Source organism: Pituophis catenifer, unplaced genomic scaffold, assembly GCF_029215685.1.
Source record: "Pituophis catenifer annectens isolate HBS135680 unplaced genomic scaffold, rPitCat1.0.hap2 SCAF_2, whole genome shotgun sequence".
Lineage (NCBI taxonomy): Eukaryota > Metazoa > Chordata > Lepidosauria > Squamata > Colubridae > Pituophis > Pituophis catenifer.
This window is the reverse complement of record NW_027256882.1, coordinates 75,614,269-75,636,424: the sequence shown is the minus strand read 5'-3', so window position 1 is coordinate 75,636,424 and position 22,156 is coordinate 75,614,269. Positions and strand designations below refer to the sequence as shown.

The window sequence follows — 22,156 nt, the reverse complement described above, 5'->3', positions numbered from 1 at the left end:
ACCATGGTATCATGCTGCACCGGTTGGAAGAGTTGGGGATGGGGGGCACCGTGTTATGGTGGTTCTCCTCCTTTCTCTCTGACCGGTCACAGTTTGTGTTGGCAGGGGGCAGAGGTCGACCTCGAGGCCTCTCATTTGTGGAGTGCCTCAGGGTTCGGTCCTCTCGCCATTTGTTCAACATTTATGTGAAGCCGCTGGGTGAGATCATCCGTGGCTTTGGGGTGAAGTACCACCAGTACGCTGATGACACCCAGCTGTACATCTCCACCCCAGGCCACCCCAACGATGCCCTTGAAGTGATGTCTCAGTGCCTGGAGGCTGTGCGGATCTGGATGGGGAGGAACAGGCTCAAGCTCAACCCTTCCAAGACTGAGTGGCTGTGGTTCCCAGCATCCCGATATAGTCAGCTGATTCCATCGCTGACTATTGGGGGCGAGTCTTTGGCCCCCTCAGAGAGGGCGCGCAATCTGGGAGTCCTCCTGGATACGCAGCTGTCCTTGGAGGAACATCTGACAGCTGTAGCCAGGGGGACCTTTTGTCAGGTTCGCCTAATTCGCCAGTTGCGACCCTTTCTTGATCGGGATTCCATGTGCACAGTCACTCATGCCCTCGTCACCTCTTGCCTGGACTACTGCAACGCTCTCTACATGGGGCTCCCCTTGAAGAGCACCCGGAGGCTTCAACTGGTCCAGAATGCGGCCACGCGGGTAATTACGGGAGCTGCATGGCGCTCCCACATAACACCGCTCCTGCGCGAGCTGCACTGGCTCCCAGTGATCTTCCGGGTGCACTTCAAGGTGTTGGTTACCACCTTTAAAGCGCTCCATGGCATAGGACCTAGTTATCTTCAAGACCGCCTGCTGCTACCGACAACCTCCCATTGACCGTGCGCTCCCACAGAGAGGGCCTCCTCGGGGTGCCATCAGCCAAACAATGTAGGCTGGTGACCCCCAGGGGGAGGGCCTTCTCTGTGGGGGCACCTACCCTATGGAACCAGCTGCCCCCTGAGATAAGGAGAATCCAAGGCCTTGGTGCCTTCCGCCGTGTCCTTAAAACTTTCTTTTTTCATCAAGCCAGGCTGGCTTAACATATTTTTAAATTTTAAATTTTTAATTGGTTTGTCATTTTAAACTGGGGCCAAATTAATATATATTCTTTTAATTGTTCTTAATGTTTGTATTGTATGTTTTTATCTGGCTGTACACCCCCCTGAGTCCCTTGGGAGAAGGTGCGGTATATAAATTTGAAATAAAATAATATAAAATAAAAATAAAACATTACTTGGGGCAATAAAATCCAAGCTTAAGAGGCCCTTCATATAGCTAGCCATCGAATTGGATCATAATTATGATCAGAATTTCCATTGTTAAGCAAGGCAGTTGTTAGATTGTGCCGCATTTTATGACATTTTTTTTGCCATGGTTGTTAAGTGAGTCACTGCAGTTGTTAAATGAATCATATGGTTAAGTGAACCCAGCTTCCCCCATTGACTTTGCTTGTTAGAAGCCATCTAGGAAAACTGCAAATGGTGATGTGCATGACCCCATAACACTGCAGTCATAGTAAATATGTATCGGTTGCCAAGGGCCCAAATTTGGATCACATAATAGAGATGTTGTGATGATTCTAAGTGCAAGGTCTGGTCACTTTTTTCACTTCCCTTGTAACTTTGAATGGTTGCTAGACAAATAACTGTAAGTCAAGGACTATCGTACATAAGTACAGATACATGCTTGAACCCAGTGATGGGTTGCTACCAGTTTGCCGCGGTTCGGGCGAACTGGTAGCGGTGGGAGGCTCCATCCACCCGCCCACTTTTGCGCATGCACAGAAGCGTTGTGCGCACGCATGAGCACGCACGAGCAAACTGGTAGCAAACTAAACTGAAACCTACTACTGCTTGAACCTAAATGTACAAGGTTCTGAACAAAAGACCATGTGAAAAAAACATTCAAGGCTCTCTGAACTTCTCAATGAACTGTGGAATGCCATAAAAATAATAATTGCACACTTTTGTTTTCTCTTCAGTTCACTCAGGATTCCTTGTTCTAAACCTCAGTGGCTGCTGGATAGGCTAATAGTAGATTGTAAAGCTGAACTGTGGCTTCTGGTCTATGGCTTCTGCTTATTTGAACTGATTAATGGGTCAGCTAGGAACTACATGTTACCATTTAGACAACCCCGCTGTCAAGCAGGCAAGGCTAAGAGATGAACCTGCGACCGATTTCAAGAAGTAATTCATATGGATAGATTGGAAAACAGGCCTATCTTCACCATAAGGCTGGAAAGAGCAACAGTTTAAAAACAGTGATCAGCCAGAAAATCATCTTTTTAGTTCTTTTTATGAAACTCATTAAATAGAGTTCCAAGGATCACCATCTTTGAATGTGAGGAGATTTATAAAGCATTTCAATGTATTGGACAACACCATTAAAGTATGGCAATTTGATATTCTAGGAGGATGAAGATAGAAGTCCATGTTTCACATTTTATGCTAGACCTGCAGGTTTCTAAACAATTCCAACATTCTAATACAAAGTATTTTTTGATGAGACAATCCGACAACTTTTTCCAGAAAACGTTTACTTTTATTAGAACTGTTTGCATACGGTTTTAAACATGTACTCAAATGTTACAGCGCTCTATAAAAAAAAATTCTGCCAAATAAAGATCCACTCATGATAACAGCAGCACGTTACAGGTTGAGATTACTCAGCATTCCTTGATTTGGAGACCACCGACTTCACTGCCTGGATGATGGCGTCCTTATCGATGCCAAACAACTTGAGCAGTTCAATCGGCTTCCCGCTTCTTGGCACGTGAGAGACAGCCAAGCGACGGACCATAATCCCTGGTTCGCCAATCAGAGCAGCAGATACAGCTTCTCCAATGCCACCTAAAGAAGTAGAAAGTAGAGAAGACAGTAAGTGAAGCGCATACGTTTAGTAAGCAAATAAATAGTTATTAGAAATTGCTGCTTTCATAAGAGGCCTTTCCTTAGAAAGTTTTTAAAACAAGTGGATGGTTGGGCAGTGGAGCTAAGCTTGAAGCAAGAGCCATGCATTTGGACAAGTACAGGTAGTCCTTGACTTACAACAGTTCGTTTAGTGACAATACAAAGTTACAATGGCACTGAAAAAAAGTGACTCATGACCACTTTTCACACTTGCCACTGTCGCAGCATCCTCCCTAGGGTCACGTGATCAAAATTCAGACGCTTGGCAACTGACTCATATTTATGATGATTATAGTGTCTCCGGGTCACATGACCATCTTTTGCAAACTTCTGACAGGCAAAGTCAATGGGGAAGCCAGATTTACTTAACAACTATGCAACTTGTTATTTACTTAACAAGTATACAGTTGCTACTAACTTAACAACTGCGGGCGATTCACTTAACAATTGTGGCAAGAAAGGTTGTAAAATGGGGCAAAACCCACTTTTATAAATGTTTTAGTTAGCAACAGAAATTTTGGGGTCAACTGTTGTCGTAAATCGAGGACTACCTATATTCTATGGTCTTTCCTTTGAGGAAAACAGCACTTTCTGTCTCAGGCAACCTTGTTGCAGAGTGGTAGAAGAGAGACTGGACAGTCATTATACAATGCATTCGAACAGTGAAGATGCTCCTTTTTTCATATTCTGGCCTACCTTCAGGGTAATGGTCCTCCACTGTGATAATTCTGCCTTTTGTTTCTCTTGCATTTTTAAGTATAGTTTCTGAATCCAGAGGTTTTATAGTGAATAGGTCGATCACTCTGACGGCAATTTTTTCTGTAAATGAGGAATAAAAATACAGTCATGTAGTATATAACATGTGCCTCACAAACTGCAAATCAGGAAACTTAATTTTTTTCAAAAATGCAAACATTCAACCACAAATGTCTTTAGTGCATTAATTATGAGATCTGAGGGAAGTACTGAATACCCAAAATAATCTTAAATGTATTTATATTTCTATTATCTTTCAAATATATAAATCAGATCTGTGTTTCTTCAACCTTTTGGAGGAGGATATTCGTATCTCCCAATTCTCACATCTCTTCAACTTTCATGTTACCACTTTGTCCAGGGATTATACGACATAAAATCAGAAATGAGAAGGTCCCAATTTAATCGGCCATTTCATTGCAGTTTTCTATTGAAGCCTCTATGTTATAGAACAGCTTCTTCCTGAAGTCAGATCGGTACCAATCCTAATAATCTTCCACAGGTAGTAAAAACAAAGTTTTCCACACAGCATTTGGGGGATGAGAACACACCAAATTTATTAGTGTCTTGTATTATGGATTCTTGTATTGATTAGGTTTTGAACACTTTTTTGCTTTCCTAATACTATAGTTTGTAAACTCATTTAATTTGGATAGTGACATAGATTTTTCAATGTTGGCAAATGTTAAAATGTTTAAATTTTTGCCCCTTTCTTCTACGGTGAGCCCAATATCCTGCTCTTAAACAAGCTGTCTGCAAGAAAGGTATAATGGTACCTGGTACATGTTTCAATTTTTTTTTTACTGGTGTTGAGAGTATTGTCCTTATATATAAATGGAATAATGAGGACTGACTCGTTCAAACTTCCCAAACCTGTATGACATCATACAGGTTCAACAATTCTGATGTTACTGTGACAGCACAGTATACTGTGCTGTATGCTTCAGTACTCTTTTTCATGTTTTTAGTCACAAATGAAGTGGTACATGAAGCATTAATACAGTCTGTCACCATGCTAAGTATCATGGCCTAAATTTGAAACAATTTTTTTACAATTTACAAATTGATGTTAAAAGGAAATATGCTTATTAATATTACTTCAATCATAGTGTACTCTAAAACAAACTTTCAAAAAACAGAAGGAAAAGAATGACATTACACGAATCCATTCTGCTACTAATAGTTAAGACTTGGGGATTTTTAATGCTACACAAGGTCTATAAATATAAATACGAGCCTTGGTAGTACAGTGGTCTAAAACACCCTGTTATTAAGACCAGCTGCCTGCAATTACTGCAGGTTCGAATCTCGCCAGGCTCAAGGTTGACTCAGCCTTCCATCCTTTCTAAGGTAGGTAAATTGAGGACCCAGTTGTGGGGGCAATAAGCTGACTTTGTATAAATATACAAAAGGATGAAGGCTATTGCTTAGCGCATTGTAAGCCGCCCTGAGTCTCCGGAGAAGGGCGGCATATAAATCAAATTAAAAAAAAAAAAATAGCTAGAAGGAGGAACCTGGATCTGAAGTCGTTATCCAGATTCCAAGATAAAGGCTAATAATTGCATCACGCCTTCTGTTTCCCTATTTGCTTTAGAGATATCATATCTAGCTGCAAAAATGCAGCCACAACTAGATAGGAGCAAAGTCATAAAAGTTTAACTCCTTGCTATCCTCTTGCATTGCAGTCCATATAGCAGTCATATTTTATAACTCTTTGTTGTTGTTGTTTTTTATTATTTTATATATATACATATATGTGTGTGTGTCTGTGTATGTGTGTGTTTAGTGGACAGTGTATTTATCTGGGTCAATATATTTTGCATACAATTCTGATAGTGATATTACCATTTAAATATTCATAGTCATACTTTTTCAACTTTTAACATTTGTGTACAAATAGTAATCATAATATGTTCTATTATACTTCAGTTTACATAATATTGTTTTCCCAATTTCTAATTTCTACTTTTTTCTAACACTTATTAGAATAACCAACATATTAAAAAGTATTCTATGTCTATCCATCATCTCTTGCCCTTTTTAAAATTTCAACTATTAAGCTTTTTTGCTTCATTTTATATGATACCTGAAAATTCAAAATTTTCCAAGATAGTTCTCTATAGTCACCTTTTTTAAGTTGTTCAGCTGCAGCTATTGCTTCATGCAGAGTCACTCCTGCTCCAATGACAGTAACCTGGTCGTCCTTACTCTTGGACACCACCTGGCAAGAATAACATGTAAACTGAAATTAAATATATTGTATGTTTAGGTAATTTGTTGCAGAGATGCTTAGTGCTGCAATGAAAGACACAATAATGACATTCCTGTACAGGGTGGATAAAAATTGATGATTAAAAAAAAAAAAATTAAAAAAACCCAGTTTTTTTAATTTAAAATCAGATTTTTTAAAAAAAATTAAATTGGATTTTTTAAATCAAATTTATTTTAATAAAATGCTTTTGGAGTAAAAATCCATCAAAAGATAGTTTTCTATTGAAGATACATTAATAATTTACTTTATTCAGCATGAAATGGAGCTTAGTTATGTAGCATGAGGCTGTATATTCTGCAATATTGGGACTGTTGGTGAGTCAACAGCAGGTCAGAGAAGGAGCCGCAGTGGGGCAGAGGTGACAGTTGCTCTTTAAAAATTATGATTTAAATCAAGACTTTTTACTAGTGATTTAAATCAAATCCACCCTGTTCCTGTAGTTCACTTATTTCAGGGACTTTTGAAATCACTCACCTTGGCATGTCCAACTTGAAAGTCTTCACCACTATCATAAATTACAGCATTTTCTGGGCGACTAGTTCTTATGAAGCATATGCCCTGTTTTTAAAAGGAACACAGTGAGAACTTTAAAGCCGATTGCAAGCTACAAATTTAAAACTCAAAATTAAAAATACAAGCTAATTAAAATGGGGATACATTCATGATTTTTCATTAAGTCTACTTCTTAGTTGTAATACTCTTATCTGAATCCATAGGAAAATTCATTTTCAGAAAAGACTCATATACAGGTGTAGTCCTCAACTTACGATCACAATTGAGCCCAAAATTTATGTTGCTAAGTGAAACATTTGTTAAGTGAATTTGCCCCATTTTACGACTTTTCTTGCCACAGTAGTTAAGTGAATCATTGCAGTTGTTCAGTTGGTTGTTAAGTGAATCTGGAATCTTCCCCATTGATTTTGCTTGTCAGAAGGTCGCAAAAGGGGATCAAGTGACATTACAACGGTCATAAATATGACACAGCTGCCAAGCATCTGAATTTTGATCATGTGACCATGGGGATGCTGCAATGGTCTAAGTGTGAAAAACTATCATAAGTCACTTTTTTCAATGCTGTTGCAACTTTGCTTAACGCATTGTAAGCCGCCCTGAGTCTCCGGAGAAGGGCGGCATATAAATCAAATTAAAAAAAATCCAAAAACTTTGAACTAAATGACCTGATGTAAGTGGAGGACTACCTGTGCTCTTCAAATACAGATAGAGAATTTAAATTCAGAGGATCTCCAGGGTTATCATACTGAACTCAAACATAAAAACTCACTACCCTGAGAATATTCTTCAAGGAAAACTGGGCAGCCACTTCAAGAGATCTTATATAATTTACAAAAATTATCAAGATGGGGTTAACTATTGCTATGGCAGAAAAACTGCTACAATTGCTTAAAAGAGTTTCCCCCAAATAAGGAGATATAAATGAAAAATGTGAAACCTTAGGTTTTTAAGCTATCCTTTATAAAAGGCCTTGTTTACTTCATTAATGGCACGAGCACAATGGACCACAGCTTTATTAGCGCAAGAATTACATTCTGGGGATCCCATCTCACCTTAAGCAGATTGGATAGAATAAGCTTTTTGCCTACTTCCTCCATCCTTTCACCAACTTCTCTTTTACATACTAAAATAAGTAGGACTTTTTCAATTGATCAGTTGCCCTTGATGCCAAAACATGGAACCACCCAAATTCTTGAAGAAACTTTAAATTGTCTTGTGCTAAGTATGACGTATCATAAAGTAATTTCTCTGTTTAACAGAAAACTTCCAGATTAATTACAATGAATCAAGAAGAGGAAATGGATTGCTTCAAAGGAACAAAGGATGCATTATAAAGAGGACAAGGAGGAGGAGGAAATATCAAGTTAAGCTTATACAGAGGAACTGCATAAATTTTTATTAGATCCTGGTTGTTCTTGCATGAGTGAGCTAAAGACATGACTCTATTCTACTCGTAAGGTAAAGGTAAAGCTAAAGCTAAAGGTAAAGTTTCCCCTCACACATATGTGCTAGTCATTCCTGACTCTAGGGGGTGGTGCTCATCTCCGTTTCTAAGCCAAGGAGCCAGCGTGTCCGAAGACATCTCTGTGGTCATGTGGCCAGCATAACTAAATGCCAAAGATGCACAGAATGCTGTTGCCTTCCCACCAAAGGTGGTCCCTATTTTTCTACTTGCATTTTTTATGTGCTTTCAAACTGCTAGGTTGGCAGAAGCTGGGACAAGTAACGGGAGCTCACCCCGTTACACGGCGCTAGGGATTCAAACCGCTGAACTGCCAACCTTTCGATCAACAAGCTCAGTGTTAGTCACTGAGCCACCGCATCCCTCTGGTTAATGTACACAGGCTCAAATTTGTGAATAGGGTTGTTTCCAGGAAATGAAAACCATAGTAGCAAATGTTTCCCAATTAAATCTTGATTGATTCCCAGTAATTGGCACCTAGAAGGCTGAACTCTTTTAACCTTCAAGAAAATGTTCAGTTGATATTCTGTCAGAGTTAGCTTTCTTTTCAATCCAATTAAAATGTAATCTCAATACCTTTTCCATACTGCTTAAAGAATTTTAAGCAAGGTTCTGGAAAGGGTAGGGGAACCAGGGCCCTCCAAAAATTGCTGACTACAACTCCCAGGATCCCGAGTTTTGGCAATACTGTCTGGGAGTGAGATTTAACAAAAGGTTCCTCATATCTTCCTTAAAGAAAAGAAAGTAAGAGTTCCTGACCTTTCTATTTGCAGCCAATTCTACTGCCTTTTCAGTGGCCACAGCATCACTAGGATAAAATACAGTTGAATTAGGAATGGCTCGGAACAGGGATAGATCCTCCAGTCCCATCTGTGAAGGCCCATCTTCACCTAGAAAGAGGAAGTTCGAAGAAGATGTAACCATAAAATTGAGCAAATGCCTTTTCTGTGCACTTCTTAAAACAAACAAACAAAAGTATCCAAAATAAATATAACACACTCACGGACCACCTTCCATCTTGTCCTTAAACTTGGACCCCTCTAAATAGCAAAGAAAGAAGATAGAAGTAAACTAAAAAGAAAGAAAACCTGGGTTAAAAAGAAAAATCAAGGATAAGGTAGCAGTAATAAAGCAAGCACAGTGGTGAAAAAAGGAAATAAGAAGTAGTGTGTATGTAAACATCATGCACACAAGTACAGAATAAAATAAACATAATTGGAATGAAGAATTTAGAAATCTATCATAGCATCCCACTGAGATCATTTATAGGGAACATCAAAATTAAAGCAAAATTGACATATCCTATATTTTAGTCAGAACTGGCTTTCAAAAATTAAAATCAATAGGAATGCATAGTTATATACATAGCAAGAGATGACACAGTCTCTTCATATGCCAACCTCCTCCAGGAAGACCATTTTCAAAAATTACTCTATGATTTGGTTGCTGTTGAAGAAATTAAGAATAAATCTTGGCAATGTATTTTTTCAGTTTCCGCTTGATTAAACTACTTAGTAATATCACTTGCTTCTTTAAGGTGCCATAGGAGTTTAAAACAAGTGCCATCTTTTATATTCAGTAAAAATTTATATGAAAAATGAATGGTTCAGTGAAATGGAAAGTCAAAGTCGTCTATTGCAGAAAACACTACAATTCTTCTGCATCTGCAGAGTTTAAAAATGGCAAAGACAGAGGTTTTTCTTAGCTTTGAAGTTTGAGATTATATTTCTGAAATAAATATGGTTTTCTATGCAGAAAAATATAACTACAGTAGTTGGTAATGTTGAAACCATTACAGTACTCAATACTTTGCATAAGCTTAAGGAGGATCTGTGCTATTCAAAATTATTTGGAGCTGAGGCTGAAACTGGCTGGCTGACTGACTTTGTCAGATACAACAAAATGATATTATCTAAACAACATAAAGAGAAAAGATGTTTTTAAAATCTCACTTTGCTGTTTCACTTTTGTTGGATACAGCCAATCTCTCCCATATATTAAAACAATGGTAAAACTGTCAGAAACTAAGCAACAGTACCAGCACTAGCTGGAACATTTTTCAGTACAATTACAAACTCCAGCATACGGTTCGTAATTCACGCACGGATGACTTCCCCGGATGGCACGGGGAAGCAGGTCTAAAAGATGTCATTTAAAAGGGGGACTTCAGTCAAAGTGTTAAGGAAGCCATGTCTTTCTTTCCAAGAGTAGAAGTCCTTCAGATACGTATATAATCTTAAAATGCAGCAGAAGGAGCGGAAGCACTCAGAGTGCTGCTACTTTGGGGGCATTGTCTCTAAATTAAGGGGGGGGGAGAAAGAAAGAAAGAGAGAGAGAGAGAGAGAGAAAGAGAAAGGAGAGAAGGAGGGAGGTAAGAGAGAGGAGAGAAGGAGGGAGGAGAGAGAGAGAGAGAGAGAGGGAGAGAGGGAGAGAAAGAGAGGGAGAGAGAGAGAGAAAGAGGGAGAACCAAGCATGCAGATAGTTACTGAGGACGGCTAATGTAAAAGCCAGAGTCTCTCACAGAGCTAGATGTAGATATCCTGTAGAAGTGGACTCTACAAAATGCACACTCTGCTTGGGATCCACCACAAAAGAATAACAGTTATAATCACAAACCTTCTGTTGAGCAGAGTTGGCCTTTGGACAATGGAGATGGATCCTTGTTTGGGGTGTTGGCATCATACTGACTGGGGCATTCATTTTTTATATAAGGCAGCTTTTCCCAATTACCATGACTAAAGCACACTCTACACAACTATTAGATATATCCTGTGAAGGTTTAGGGAGGATCCCTCCTGGGCCTCTTCTTGCATATCGAGGACTCAAGTTGGGAAACAGTCCCTCCCTCTTGCAACTCAGTGTCAGATTCCACCACACTGGGTTTGGCATGTTTACCAAGATGCCCTCAAGTATATTCACTTTTTAGTAATACATATGTGCCAATAACTCTCAATGCCTTGAAGGACTACAAACAGTTTGGAGGGGGGAAAAGTAAGATACTTACCAATGGATACACCACAGTGAGATCCACAAAGATTAATGTTGCTCTCAGAAATGGCTGCCATACGTATCTGATCATAAGCCCTGGTGAAAAATGTGGCAAAGGTGCTGGCAAAGGCAATGTTTCTGTCACGAGAAGCACAGCCAACTGCAACGCTCACCTGCATAATAGGGAAGGAAAAGAACTAAATTCATCCTGGCATTTGACATATTTTGAGAAATGCTTCGAACATTTATGTTGATGTCCAGCTATTCCCTTAACAAACATGGACAAGTCTATAGACTGTTTCTCCTTAGCTATTTCATTCTTATGGCAAATCTGCAAGCTCATTAGATAGGTTAGGCTGAGGCAAACAATTTAACTACAAACACTTCTGAATAATGAAATTGGTGTGCAACAGAGGAGCAGAAGGAAATGATGGATCTTTTGGCTTTGAGAAATTCATCAATCTTTAGCACAATATTCAGTGATCTATACAATGAATTAATAGAAAATAATACTTCATTATTCTGGACTACAAAAGAGGTGTTTCTGCTCTGATTGATATCTCATAATTGTTGCTGTGAGGAAAAAGTGAAGGAGAGTGTTCTCTATACGTTGCCTTGAGCTTCTGGAGGAAAAGGGGGTTTAGATTGAATTAAATTAAATTGAATTATCTACTCAAAGGCTGTTTCTAGCTGTTCCTATTCAGCAGCTGTAACTTGCAGAAGCCAACTTAGCTATGACTTTCTCCTTCCATGTTTCATTTTTTTTCTCATCACTATCAGGCATCGTCAAAGTTTTGAGAAGGAAAACTTTCTCCATGCTTATTGTGTATACAACCAAAGCTGTTTTTTCCTATTTTAATCTTGTTTACATAAGATTGTAAGATGCTCAGACTTGGTTGAAATAAATGTGGCTGCTGAACAACAAACACCAGCTCAAGGTCCATGCAATCTGGGTATCGGCAAAGAAGTGACAGATTATTCAAGGCTTGAGGGAAGGGAAACAGGCGGTAAAAAAAGGATGTGAGGGAAACAGAAGATATGACAGGGAGAATGTGAGAATTGTAGTATTAGGAAATATGCGACCCATCTAGTAGGACTTTAAATCAAGTTCATTACTTTTTGCTATACTGCACCTCTCAATTCCAGATATTTCTGAAAGGAGATCATTTATTTATTTATTTATTTATTTATTTATTTATTTATTTATTTATTTATTTATTTATTTATTTATTTATTATTTATTTATTATTTATTTATTTATTTATTATTTAAAGAATATGGCTGCCCACTCACTTTCAATGACTCTAGGTGGCTTAAAAGCAATAAAAAAAACCCCAATATAATAACCCACCCCACTCCATATCATGATAAGGATTTAGTAATGATGGTGGTCAGCACTAACAAATCAATTTATTTTGCACACGTCACAATCTGTATGCAGCACAAGAACATACCATGTTTTGTTCAGCAATGTAACACTCAATGAAACGGCTGGGATGTTCCTTTTTGAACAGCTCAGAGAAAGTAGAATTCTTGGTGTCTCCATCCAAAGCAACCACACGGTTACAGGCTTGGCCTAGTTTTGCAAGAGCCACACCATAAGCTTTGCGGGTTGCAAACTGTGAAGTGAACCAAGATGCACCATTTAAAAATACTCCATAATTCTTGGAAATAAAATATTTTAGCGATAAAAAAAATCCAAATAATCATTATTCTCCATAGCAGTTTAGAAAAACCTCTTAGGTATTTTTTAAAATGTTACAGAATAGAAAGCTTTACAACATGTTTCTGAGGCACTAATCTTAGCAAACTTTTCAAACATTTAGCATTTGATGACCCCAAATTTATTCTGGCATATCTAGGCAATATTTACAAAACCTTTTTTTTTGAAAATTTCATATCTTTTTGATATTATTCTCATAAAATTATTTCTATGCCTGTAATTAGACATATGGCTCAATGAGGTATGTTATTCTGCTTTTAGGCAGCACACTATTTCATGAAAGCACTGATAAAAAATTGAGGTAGGACTAATCTGCCTTAAGTGGCTGATCCATGTCACTGATATAATACAGAAAGAAGACACACTCAATTATAAAGGACCAATTTATATCAATGTTGCAGCCGCCCATCTAGTAAACTCTCTCCTGCAGAGATTCTCTATTATTTCTAACCTTCATTCTTTTGTGGACAGCTGGCACATTTCCAAACAAAGCAATGGATTGCAGCCACCTTCATGCTGATTTTCAAAGAATGTCTATGAGCCCTATGTTAGGAGCCAGAGATCTCTTCTTCACATCTTGCTGGGGACCTCAACTCAACACTAACAAGTGAAGGAGACTATTGGGGTACATATTATTTTATCAACCACAATAAGATTCCTGAGGTCCAAAAATGACAAATTAGTATTTGAATTTTATTAGGATATGGCCTTTCCAATCTTTACATGTCTCCACTTAGATTAACATTTGGGATGGTATTTAGGCAACCTCTTGCATGAAGTTCTCATTAAATTTATTCATGGATGATCTGGACATTTTCCAGAAGCTTTTACAGAAGTATTGCCCAGAGAAGATCTCACTTAATTATCCTAAACATAATCTGCAACTTATTATTTCTGAAATCTATGAGGTTTCCATTTGGGTTTTCTTGCAAGAGCCTTCCTCTTGAATTTTGGACTGGCCATTTAACAAGAGAGCAATTATAAGGAAAAACCTTTGTTTTAAAAAAATCTTACCTGGCCCCATCAGTTGCTCTCACTGTTCTGGATAGGTAATACTATTAAAAAAATCAATTACAATGGCAACTCTTGAGGAGTGGCTTCTGAAACCACTCCAATATATTTTACAAGATTATAAACTACTGAGTAAACACCATTTATTCTCATAATCTGCCTCCATAAACCAGGCAGTCATTGGAAAAGAAAGCCCCTTTTGCTCTCCTGAATGTCTATTATTATTAATAATATTTGAAAACATCATAGTACCTTATTTCCTATCTTGTAGTTTGGTGGAGATGGCATCTTGACATTTTTAATATTAACAGCTGGTGCATCGTCTTGTGGAAGTGTTGGAGAAAGCTTTTTCTTGTTCTGGATTTTGCCAACGATCTCCTCAATTATTTGCTCAGCCATGTCTTTCGGAAGAGGTTTGCCATGCCAGTTTTCCTTATCTTCAACACCTGTAGAATTATTATACATATTTTGAGCTATTTTCTGCCATAGCCACTTCATTCTTGTAATTGAAATGCTTTGCTGCCAGATAAACCATTCATTCTCTAATCCCAAATATATTTGTAGCATATTTTAGCATTTCTAGCGAAAATATTGTCCAAAAACACTTAAAATATTTATTCTACTTTTGCTTACTCCAAGAAATGGGTGAGAAAGATTGATATTCAAACATTGTGGCAATTTCATGTTGGCAGCATGATAGCTACAGTAAAAGATATTGATGGTTCAACTACAGCTAAGGATCAATGGAAAATAAAAATGTTAAGTGTTCATTTAAAACATTCCAATACTAGCCCTTGTGAGATCTATACGTTTTTACTGTCCTTACAATATGCAGCTGCAATAAAGATTTGAATAAAAGAACTCCAGAACCAAAGCAAAAATCTCTGGCACTTTGGCTTCATTAAAATAACCCATTCTAAAGATGATTCATATAAGTATTAATATTTGGTTTCGAAATTGTATAATAAGATCATCAATCAAATTTGGCTAGAGTTAGCCCTTGACTTATGATCACAACTGGGATCAAAATTTCCATTCTAAGTTGTTGCAGTCATTAGTCAAATCAGTGACTAGAGCCGATTTGATGACAATTTTTACTAGAGTTGTAAGTCAAGTCACCATGGTTGTAAATTGAGTCACCTGATTCTAAGTGCAAATTCAGTTTAATCAATGGCCGTTTTTTCCAGAAATTGCAAAAAAGTAACAAATTGTGATCATGTGACTGTAGGTCACTACAACCAGTGGTAAATACAACCTGATGGTCATTAGTTCAAATTCAAGTCATAACTCACTTTTTTGAAGGTGACCATTCATTCAAAGCATTCAAAGCATTCAAAGCATTGTTAATCAAATGACCATAAAGTGAGGTCTACCTGTACAGATATACTACAGGCAAAACCTCATAGTTTAGGAATACTTGTAGGAATTATAAAATGAAACTGCCTCCTTCTTGTTTGGTTGATTGAACCCTTTTCATTGGAGAGAACCAACTCAAATTGATTTAACTAAGAAAAAAATATATAAATTCCTGATTTAAATCTCACATTTACCTTGAACCTAAATATACTGCTTAAGACCCTTATCTGCCCTATGGGGAAAATTGTAATCCACAAAAAATGTTAAGTATTACAACATAAGATTTAGAAAGTGCTCTAAACACACAAGAATTTATGGAATTACTTATAATTAACTTCTTATTAAATCAAACAAAAATGTAATCCTTAAATAGTGGTTGCAGCTGTTCTGAAGAGCCTGCGGCTTGGAATTACCTGTTATTCCTTTGCCTTTGAAGGTCTTGGCAATAATTGCAGTTGGCTGGTGTTTTGTCTGACCAAAAGCTTTGCACAGTTCCTCCACACTGTGCCCATCAACAATGATTGCGTGCCAGCTAGAAGGCAAACAAATCAATTAACTTTCCAGAAATACCAGCTAGCCAAAGAAACACTTTGAAGTATGACACCAATACACGTGGTCTGTGAACTATAAAGATGTAAATATGCATATTTATGCATAAGAAACATATATAAGGATTTCTCTTTGATGGGATTGTTGTGAGCTGTTCAAAATAATCAAATTCCAAAGAATCATTTGAGACATATCAAAGGCCTTAGACTACCTTGGCATTCATAGATGAGGGGTATTGATTTATTATCTTGTCTTGTTTCATAACAATCAACAAACAAAGCTAACAAAGTCATTGTATATGTCATAGGGAAAAGCCAATCTTTTTCTCAATTCCTTCACTTATAAAATATCCAGAGGATAAAAAAGAAAGCAGGAACAGAGGAGCTGCTCTGGGTGCACATGACCCAGCACACCAAAATAAATTTTGTTTTCTAAATGTGCCAATATTATAAAATGCAACAGGAAGACATGACTATAAACAATTGAGACAGTCAGGTAAAATACCATCCTTACCGTACCTTTCAGATTCAACAAAAAAGACTAATAACCCATGAAACATATAAGAATTTTATCAGCATTTATTACATTTTGTTTCCAAGATCATTCTCTGTTATTTATTAATTTGCATTTAATTATCAGCCCAAATACAGATTTAAAACAAATACAGCGCATTGACGTATTATAAAACCACGTACCCAAAGGATTCACAACGTTTCTGGTAGGTTTCTACATTATGCTGCAATGGAGCAGGATCACTTTGTCCCAACCGGTTAATATCAAGAATAGCAGTCAAATTATCCAGTTTGTAGAATCCAGCAAAGGCCATTGCTTCCCAAACTGAGCCTTCAGATAATTCTCCATCTCCAAGCATACAATATACTCGATAGCTGTATATGAAAGAAAAGGCAGAATGATGAATTTAGCCTCCTAAATTATTGAAAAAGGGAATGGGATTGCTCAGCCATCAGGGTAGAAGGCTATAAGACTTAACCTAGAACTAAGGAGAAATTCCTGAGAGTGAGAAAAATTTAGTCAGTAGAACAGCTTGTTTCTAGAAGTTGTGGGTTCTCCATCCTTGGACGTTTATAAGAAGAGACTGGACAGCCACTTGTCTGCCATGGTACAGGATCACCTGTATGAGCAGGCTAGAAGACCTTCAAGGTCCCTTTCAGCTCTGTTATATTGTTACTGTTATTCTTCTCCTCCTGTGGGGTAAGACCTGCGTAGTTCTTGCTGCCATCACCTGTCATCCAGAAATGACTCACCTGATATCCCACCTCACCCCTGCTTTGCGTGAGAGTTACTTTTATAATGCAAAGTAGTTTAGTGTTATGAAGCTGGAATACCTGTTCTTTCTTAGAAGGTTGATAAATACCACTTTTCCAAAAAAGGAAAAATACAACGAGTAAATGCAGTGGTTTGGTTAAATCACAAAATTGTGCTTGTCTGCTACAAATAAAAGAACACGTGCTCCGACTGCGTGTAAACTTGCAATACACTTGTTTAATTACTTAAAAACTAGTCTGGGTCTCTGATCTTACCAAGCAAGGGCATTATGTAACTAACCCAGTTTACAATTAGTTTTAAATCTGTAACATAAATCCATAGTTTATAGCATAGAAGGGGGGTGTTTTTGCACTTAATCCATCTGAGACAAACTATGTAAACTTTATTCCACTTTTCCCATCTCCTTTTGGCACAGCTACTAAATCTGGACTGCAAACATTAGATGGAAGCAAAATCTACTTAATTCTTCCTGTAATCTGGTGGCCATCTGGAGTTTGACAGGCAGGAACTAGTAGCTCTCTTTCAGGGAAATCTGCTCTTGTGACAAAGTCAGCCTTAAGCAAGCTCCTTTGAGCAGAAACCTATTTAAACATTCTTGGATATAGTTTGTCTAAATATGTAAAACTAACAAATTTTATGATTCGGTCAGTCATAAGAAGATAGTTTGGGAAAGTGCCTGTATCGTAGAAAGAGAGACGCAGGAAATGCCATTAATCAGAAGGTGCTCTCATACTAATGCATATAGGCACATACAATGTTTAGAGCTAGTTTGGTATAGTTGTTAAAAGTGCTGGTCTAGAAACAAGGAGACTGAATTCTAGTCCTGCCTAATACGCATATAAACCAACTGAATGACTTTGAGCCAGTCACTCTTCTCGGCCCAATCTACCTCACAGGGTTGTTGTTGAGGGGAAAATAGGAGGAGGAAGGGGTATTAGATATATTCACTGCCCTGAGTTATTTATAAAAATAATACAAATGGGATAAATATGTAATAAATACACAGAATTGGGGATTATGACAGCACATAGCGTTGAACTAGGAAAGGGAAGAACAATAGTCTACTCTGAGCTGCAGATGCGCACTGGTGACTTTGGGCCAGTTCCTCTCAGCCTAATCTACTTCGCAGGGTTGTTATTGCAGGAGAAAATGAGAGGATCTTTTCTTCATGAATTGCAATATAAAAGGCAGGATATAAATCAAACAAACAAAGTAAGGAAGCAAACAAACAAACAAACAAACAAAACAAACAAACAAACAGTGCATTGCATTTATATAGCATATGCTCAGTTAGATTAAGGATCCCTAATGAGGAATGACGCAAACAAGTTGCCCTATGAGGTCATTTATTTGAATTCAGTTCTGCCCAGGGATTATTGAGAACTAAATTCAAGCCCTCCTACAGTATCTAGCATTAATATTTTTTCCTTCTTTTCTTTCTCCTCTTGCAGTGCTGTAGTTAAACAGTCCTGAGCATTTGTGAAAAAATCAAGCAAGAGCATCAAGAAATAATCAGAAATATGAATCATTTCTCAGTTACAACCCCCATCTTAAAATAACACCCATGGATATTTAAAGAAATGTCATGATATATTAAGATCAAATAGTGAAGAAAATCTTAGGAAACCAGAGGTTCTAACAATAATTCCAAAGCTTGGCTGTCTTTTAAAGCACCATCACTGTGACTCAGCAAAACTACTGAGAAACTGCAGCTCTTCCATGCAGAACAAGTACAGCTTACTTCCTCATTTCAATATACAAATTGTATTTGTACATCTCCACGTTTCCACATATCAAGGAAATAACACCTTTAATTTCACTCCCTCCAAAACAAATACAATGCTAATTGCTCATAGTTGATTTTATCAAGTAACAGCTTCCCATGAGCATTCTTTCCATCGAAAGAATGGTTTAATCTTTCCCTTCTTCTTATTGTCAGTCAAATGAAAATCCCTCTCAGCTATGGGATGAAGCACCACCCTTCTTGGTTATCAGCTAAAACTGCTCTCTTCTGGGGCAGCTCTTGTCTCTAAAAAGCAAAGCAAAAAGAAATCACAAGACTCCACTCAATAGATCATTAAATGGTAAATAGCTCTGGCAGCTTGGGTACGAGTCCAAAAATCAGGAATGAAGGAAGATCACAACTTGGGTCAGAGGCAGGGAAGATAGTGGGGCCTCCTAGAGCAGGGATGTCAAACTTGTGGCCTGCAGGCCAAATGCGTCACACACTAGCCACACCCACTCCCGTTTTAGTGAAGGGGGGGACGCCGCGAGTTAGACATCCCTGCCATAGAGAGAATCCAGGGCAGGAAGTCCAGCAGTCAGAAGAAGGAAAAGGAGGTAGAAAGCACAGATAGTGAGAGGATGTCCACATAGCTTCTTAGTAGACATCAGAGTGACCACTTAGGGAATGCTATTAGAAACTATGTCAGGAATGAAAGTCGAGAGAAACTAGAGGGATTAAGGGGGCTAAAGAGTAGAAGGATTACAGTAGTGACAGTCACAGAAAATATTAGAAGTGAGGTGGCCATTACAATGGAAGAGTTATAGGAAATTTGGTTTCAATTCTCTTTTCTGGCTTCCCAGACACAGCCCAGGTTCTAGATACAGAATCAGTGAAAGCTTTAGGTTGAAGTTTGAATTATCTTTGCAGAGATTCCATCTGTTGTTATGATTGGGGCTGCACATTTCCTGAATAAGCAGATGCACAATCTGGAGTTTCTACTCAGCTCCTGCTAAGGCAGCAGGTGGAGGCCATGATCAGGAAAATCTTCAGCCATCTCGGTTGGCTTGCCAGTTGCAACTTTTACCGGACCAGGAAATAGTTACAACAGTGATCCATGTGCTTATCATCTGGAGGAATTAGACCTCTGCAATTTGTTCTGCCAAGTATCTGTCCTTAAAGGTGACCTGGGAACTAGAGCTGGCACAAAATGCTGTTGCTGGCCTACCTGCTGACTGCTGCTAATCAGTTTATTAGAGTAACACCTATACTTTGGATGCATTATTAGTTGCAAGTAGACTTTCAAGTCTAATTGGTATTTACAAAACCTATTGAAACCATCTTCTCCAGAAACAATCCGCCCAACCAATAACATAGCAGAGAGGAGGTAGCACTGTAGGAGCCTTAGAGAATCATCTAAGTAGCACTCTTCTTACTTCAGAACAACTTGCCTCTCCCAGTTCAGGATGGCTTCCACCATATTAAAAATTAGGATGTTTGTAAGAGCATTGGTGGTTTTTTTTTTTTTTTTGCTGGATAATTGGGTGGAACATTCCACTTAGGTAGCTAGCAGTGGTAGAACTTTTTTATAATTGCAAGCTGCATAGAATCTGGACAATAGAAACCATACAATTGACTACAATATATTATTATAAATATAATAGTACATATTTTATTATAATAATGTATTGATTATTCTGTTGGCTAACATAAATAAGTACTGTATAGGATGACTCTGAAGTTCAACAATGTGTGCAAAATGTTGTAGGGCGGCAGTACTTAATTCATTTGTTGTATTAATAAATATTATACATGTACAATAAAGCAATTATCAGCCTGACTTCAAAGGAAAAAGGGCATGTTTTTCAAAAGCTTTGAAGGTAATAGCCTGTAATACTTTGGGCTGGGAAGAAATACTCCCTCCAGGTTTGTCTTTTAACACAGCAAAGGGTTTTGTTTACTTAGCATGAATCATCTGGAGATAGTGTTCAAACGAAGCATACATTATTTTCTCTCCACGTTTATCAAAAAATAGTACTGTTTGTAGTGACTGAGCTTCACTTTCATGAAGAACTTTGTGCTGTGGACGTAACAGGATTCTCTTGATCAAAGCTGTTACAAGATTCAACTTGACAAGGCAATTCATTATCCTCAAACCACGTGGGTCAGCCCTTTGGAAGAAGGCGGATTTTAGGCTAGCCAAAGTATTTTTCAGACTGAACAGCTTTGGTCAGCATGTGCCAAACTGCCCAGTCTGAAAGACCACTGGAGGGAGCATCAGGCAGGTGGCTTTGGTGGACCCTACAGAAACTCCCACAACAATGCTGAAGCATCTCAGCCCGAGAGACTTGGTCAATAGTGTGGAAAAGGCTTACTCCACAGCCCCTACGGTAATGGCCAACATTGTGGAAACCTTTTTGGAAAAGTGTATTTTTGAAGTTTGATGTCTAATAACACCACTTTTTTTTTGTTTCAAGATAATCATATTCCACTGTTGGAATGGCCTGGGAATAGTCCAGACCTTAACCCAATTGAAAATCTATCGAGCCTACTAAAGAAACTTGTTAGTCAGAAGTGACCCAGCAATAAAATCCAGTTAATAGAAGCAATCATTCAATCTTGGTTTCACATTATAACAGCTGCAGAACTAAAAGACTTGGTTTACTCCATGAGAAGATGTTGTAAGGCTGTAATTCATGTTAAAGGTTACCCAACTAAGTATTAACTGATGTGATAATTTGTGTACATCTCGTTTTTTCTATGGTGATAATTTTTTTATATCTTGTTTTTTCTACGTTTCACTTTTCTTCTTTATACTATAACTGCTATTTTAATAGCAAATCCTTCATAACAGTTATTGCATTACATTCTTTATTAAATTATCTTTCCATTGATATATAATTTTATGATACTAATAAAAAAAAGTGGTGTTATTAGCTAGTTTTAGAAAATACACTTTTCCCACAAGGTTTCCACAATTTTGGCCACTGTTATATATGATTGTTTTATTTCACTTTTAGAAGTGAGATCATATTGCTTCATAAATAACTTAAAAGGGAATTCTTTGTTCAATATGGTGGCAAAGCAGGTACCCTCCGATAATCTGCACATTCCTACATATTGTGTCAACTACTGGTAGGTACAGCAAAGGTTAGACAGGTTATGTGAATTTGGCATGACTTAAAGTGGCTATTGCTATTTCAAATATTGGTTGGAAGAACATGAGCCTTTTCTGGCAAAACTTCTACACTAAATAGGTTGAAATTCTAAAGTCCTGTCACTCTTGTGAGAAAGGCATCATCAATTTTAATCTACCACACAGCTGTTAAAGATTCAGGAGGCATAGAAAGTAAAATAGCTGGAAACCTCAAATGATCTTCTCACGGTGTTAGTATTTCATGAATGAAAACAAATTACAAATTATAGTTTTGGGCGCAGGCATATTTTTTCAATTATTTTTAGAAGATTGTGTTGCTTTTGCCAAGATTTGTCATTCTGCCCAAACATCATAAATACTGTACAAATTATATATAGGTGTGTGTGTGTATAACATAAATGTA

General features: G+C 37.7%; 1 protein-coding gene across 1 annotated transcript in view; it reads right to left on the bottom strand.

The window, feature by feature from the left end:
• Window positions 1-2,566: 2,566 nt before the first annotated feature.
• The window catches only part of TKT (transketolase), a 28,048-nt gene continuing 8,458 nt past the window's right edge, over window positions 2,567-22,156 (bottom strand). Inside the window, exons 5-14 of the mRNA XM_070933647.1 lie at window positions 16,282-16,473; window positions 15,451-15,569; window positions 13,934-14,127; window positions 12,402-12,566; window positions 10,964-11,120; window positions 8,719-8,849; window positions 6,459-6,542; window positions 5,840-5,933; window positions 3,653-3,775; window positions 2,567-2,896 (exon numbers count right to left, since the gene is read on the bottom strand). Of these exons, the coding sequence (XP_070789748.1) occupies window positions 2,709-2,896; window positions 3,653-3,775; window positions 5,840-5,933; window positions 6,459-6,542; window positions 8,719-8,849; window positions 10,964-11,120; window positions 12,402-12,566; window positions 13,934-14,127; window positions 15,451-15,569; window positions 16,282-16,473 (1,447 nt within the window). The 3' untranslated portion in view covers window positions 2,567-2,708. The remainder of the gene's footprint in view (window positions 2,897-3,652; window positions 3,776-5,839; window positions 5,934-6,458; window positions 6,543-8,718; window positions 8,850-10,963; window positions 11,121-12,401; window positions 12,567-13,933; window positions 14,128-15,450; window positions 15,570-16,281; window positions 16,474-22,156) is intronic.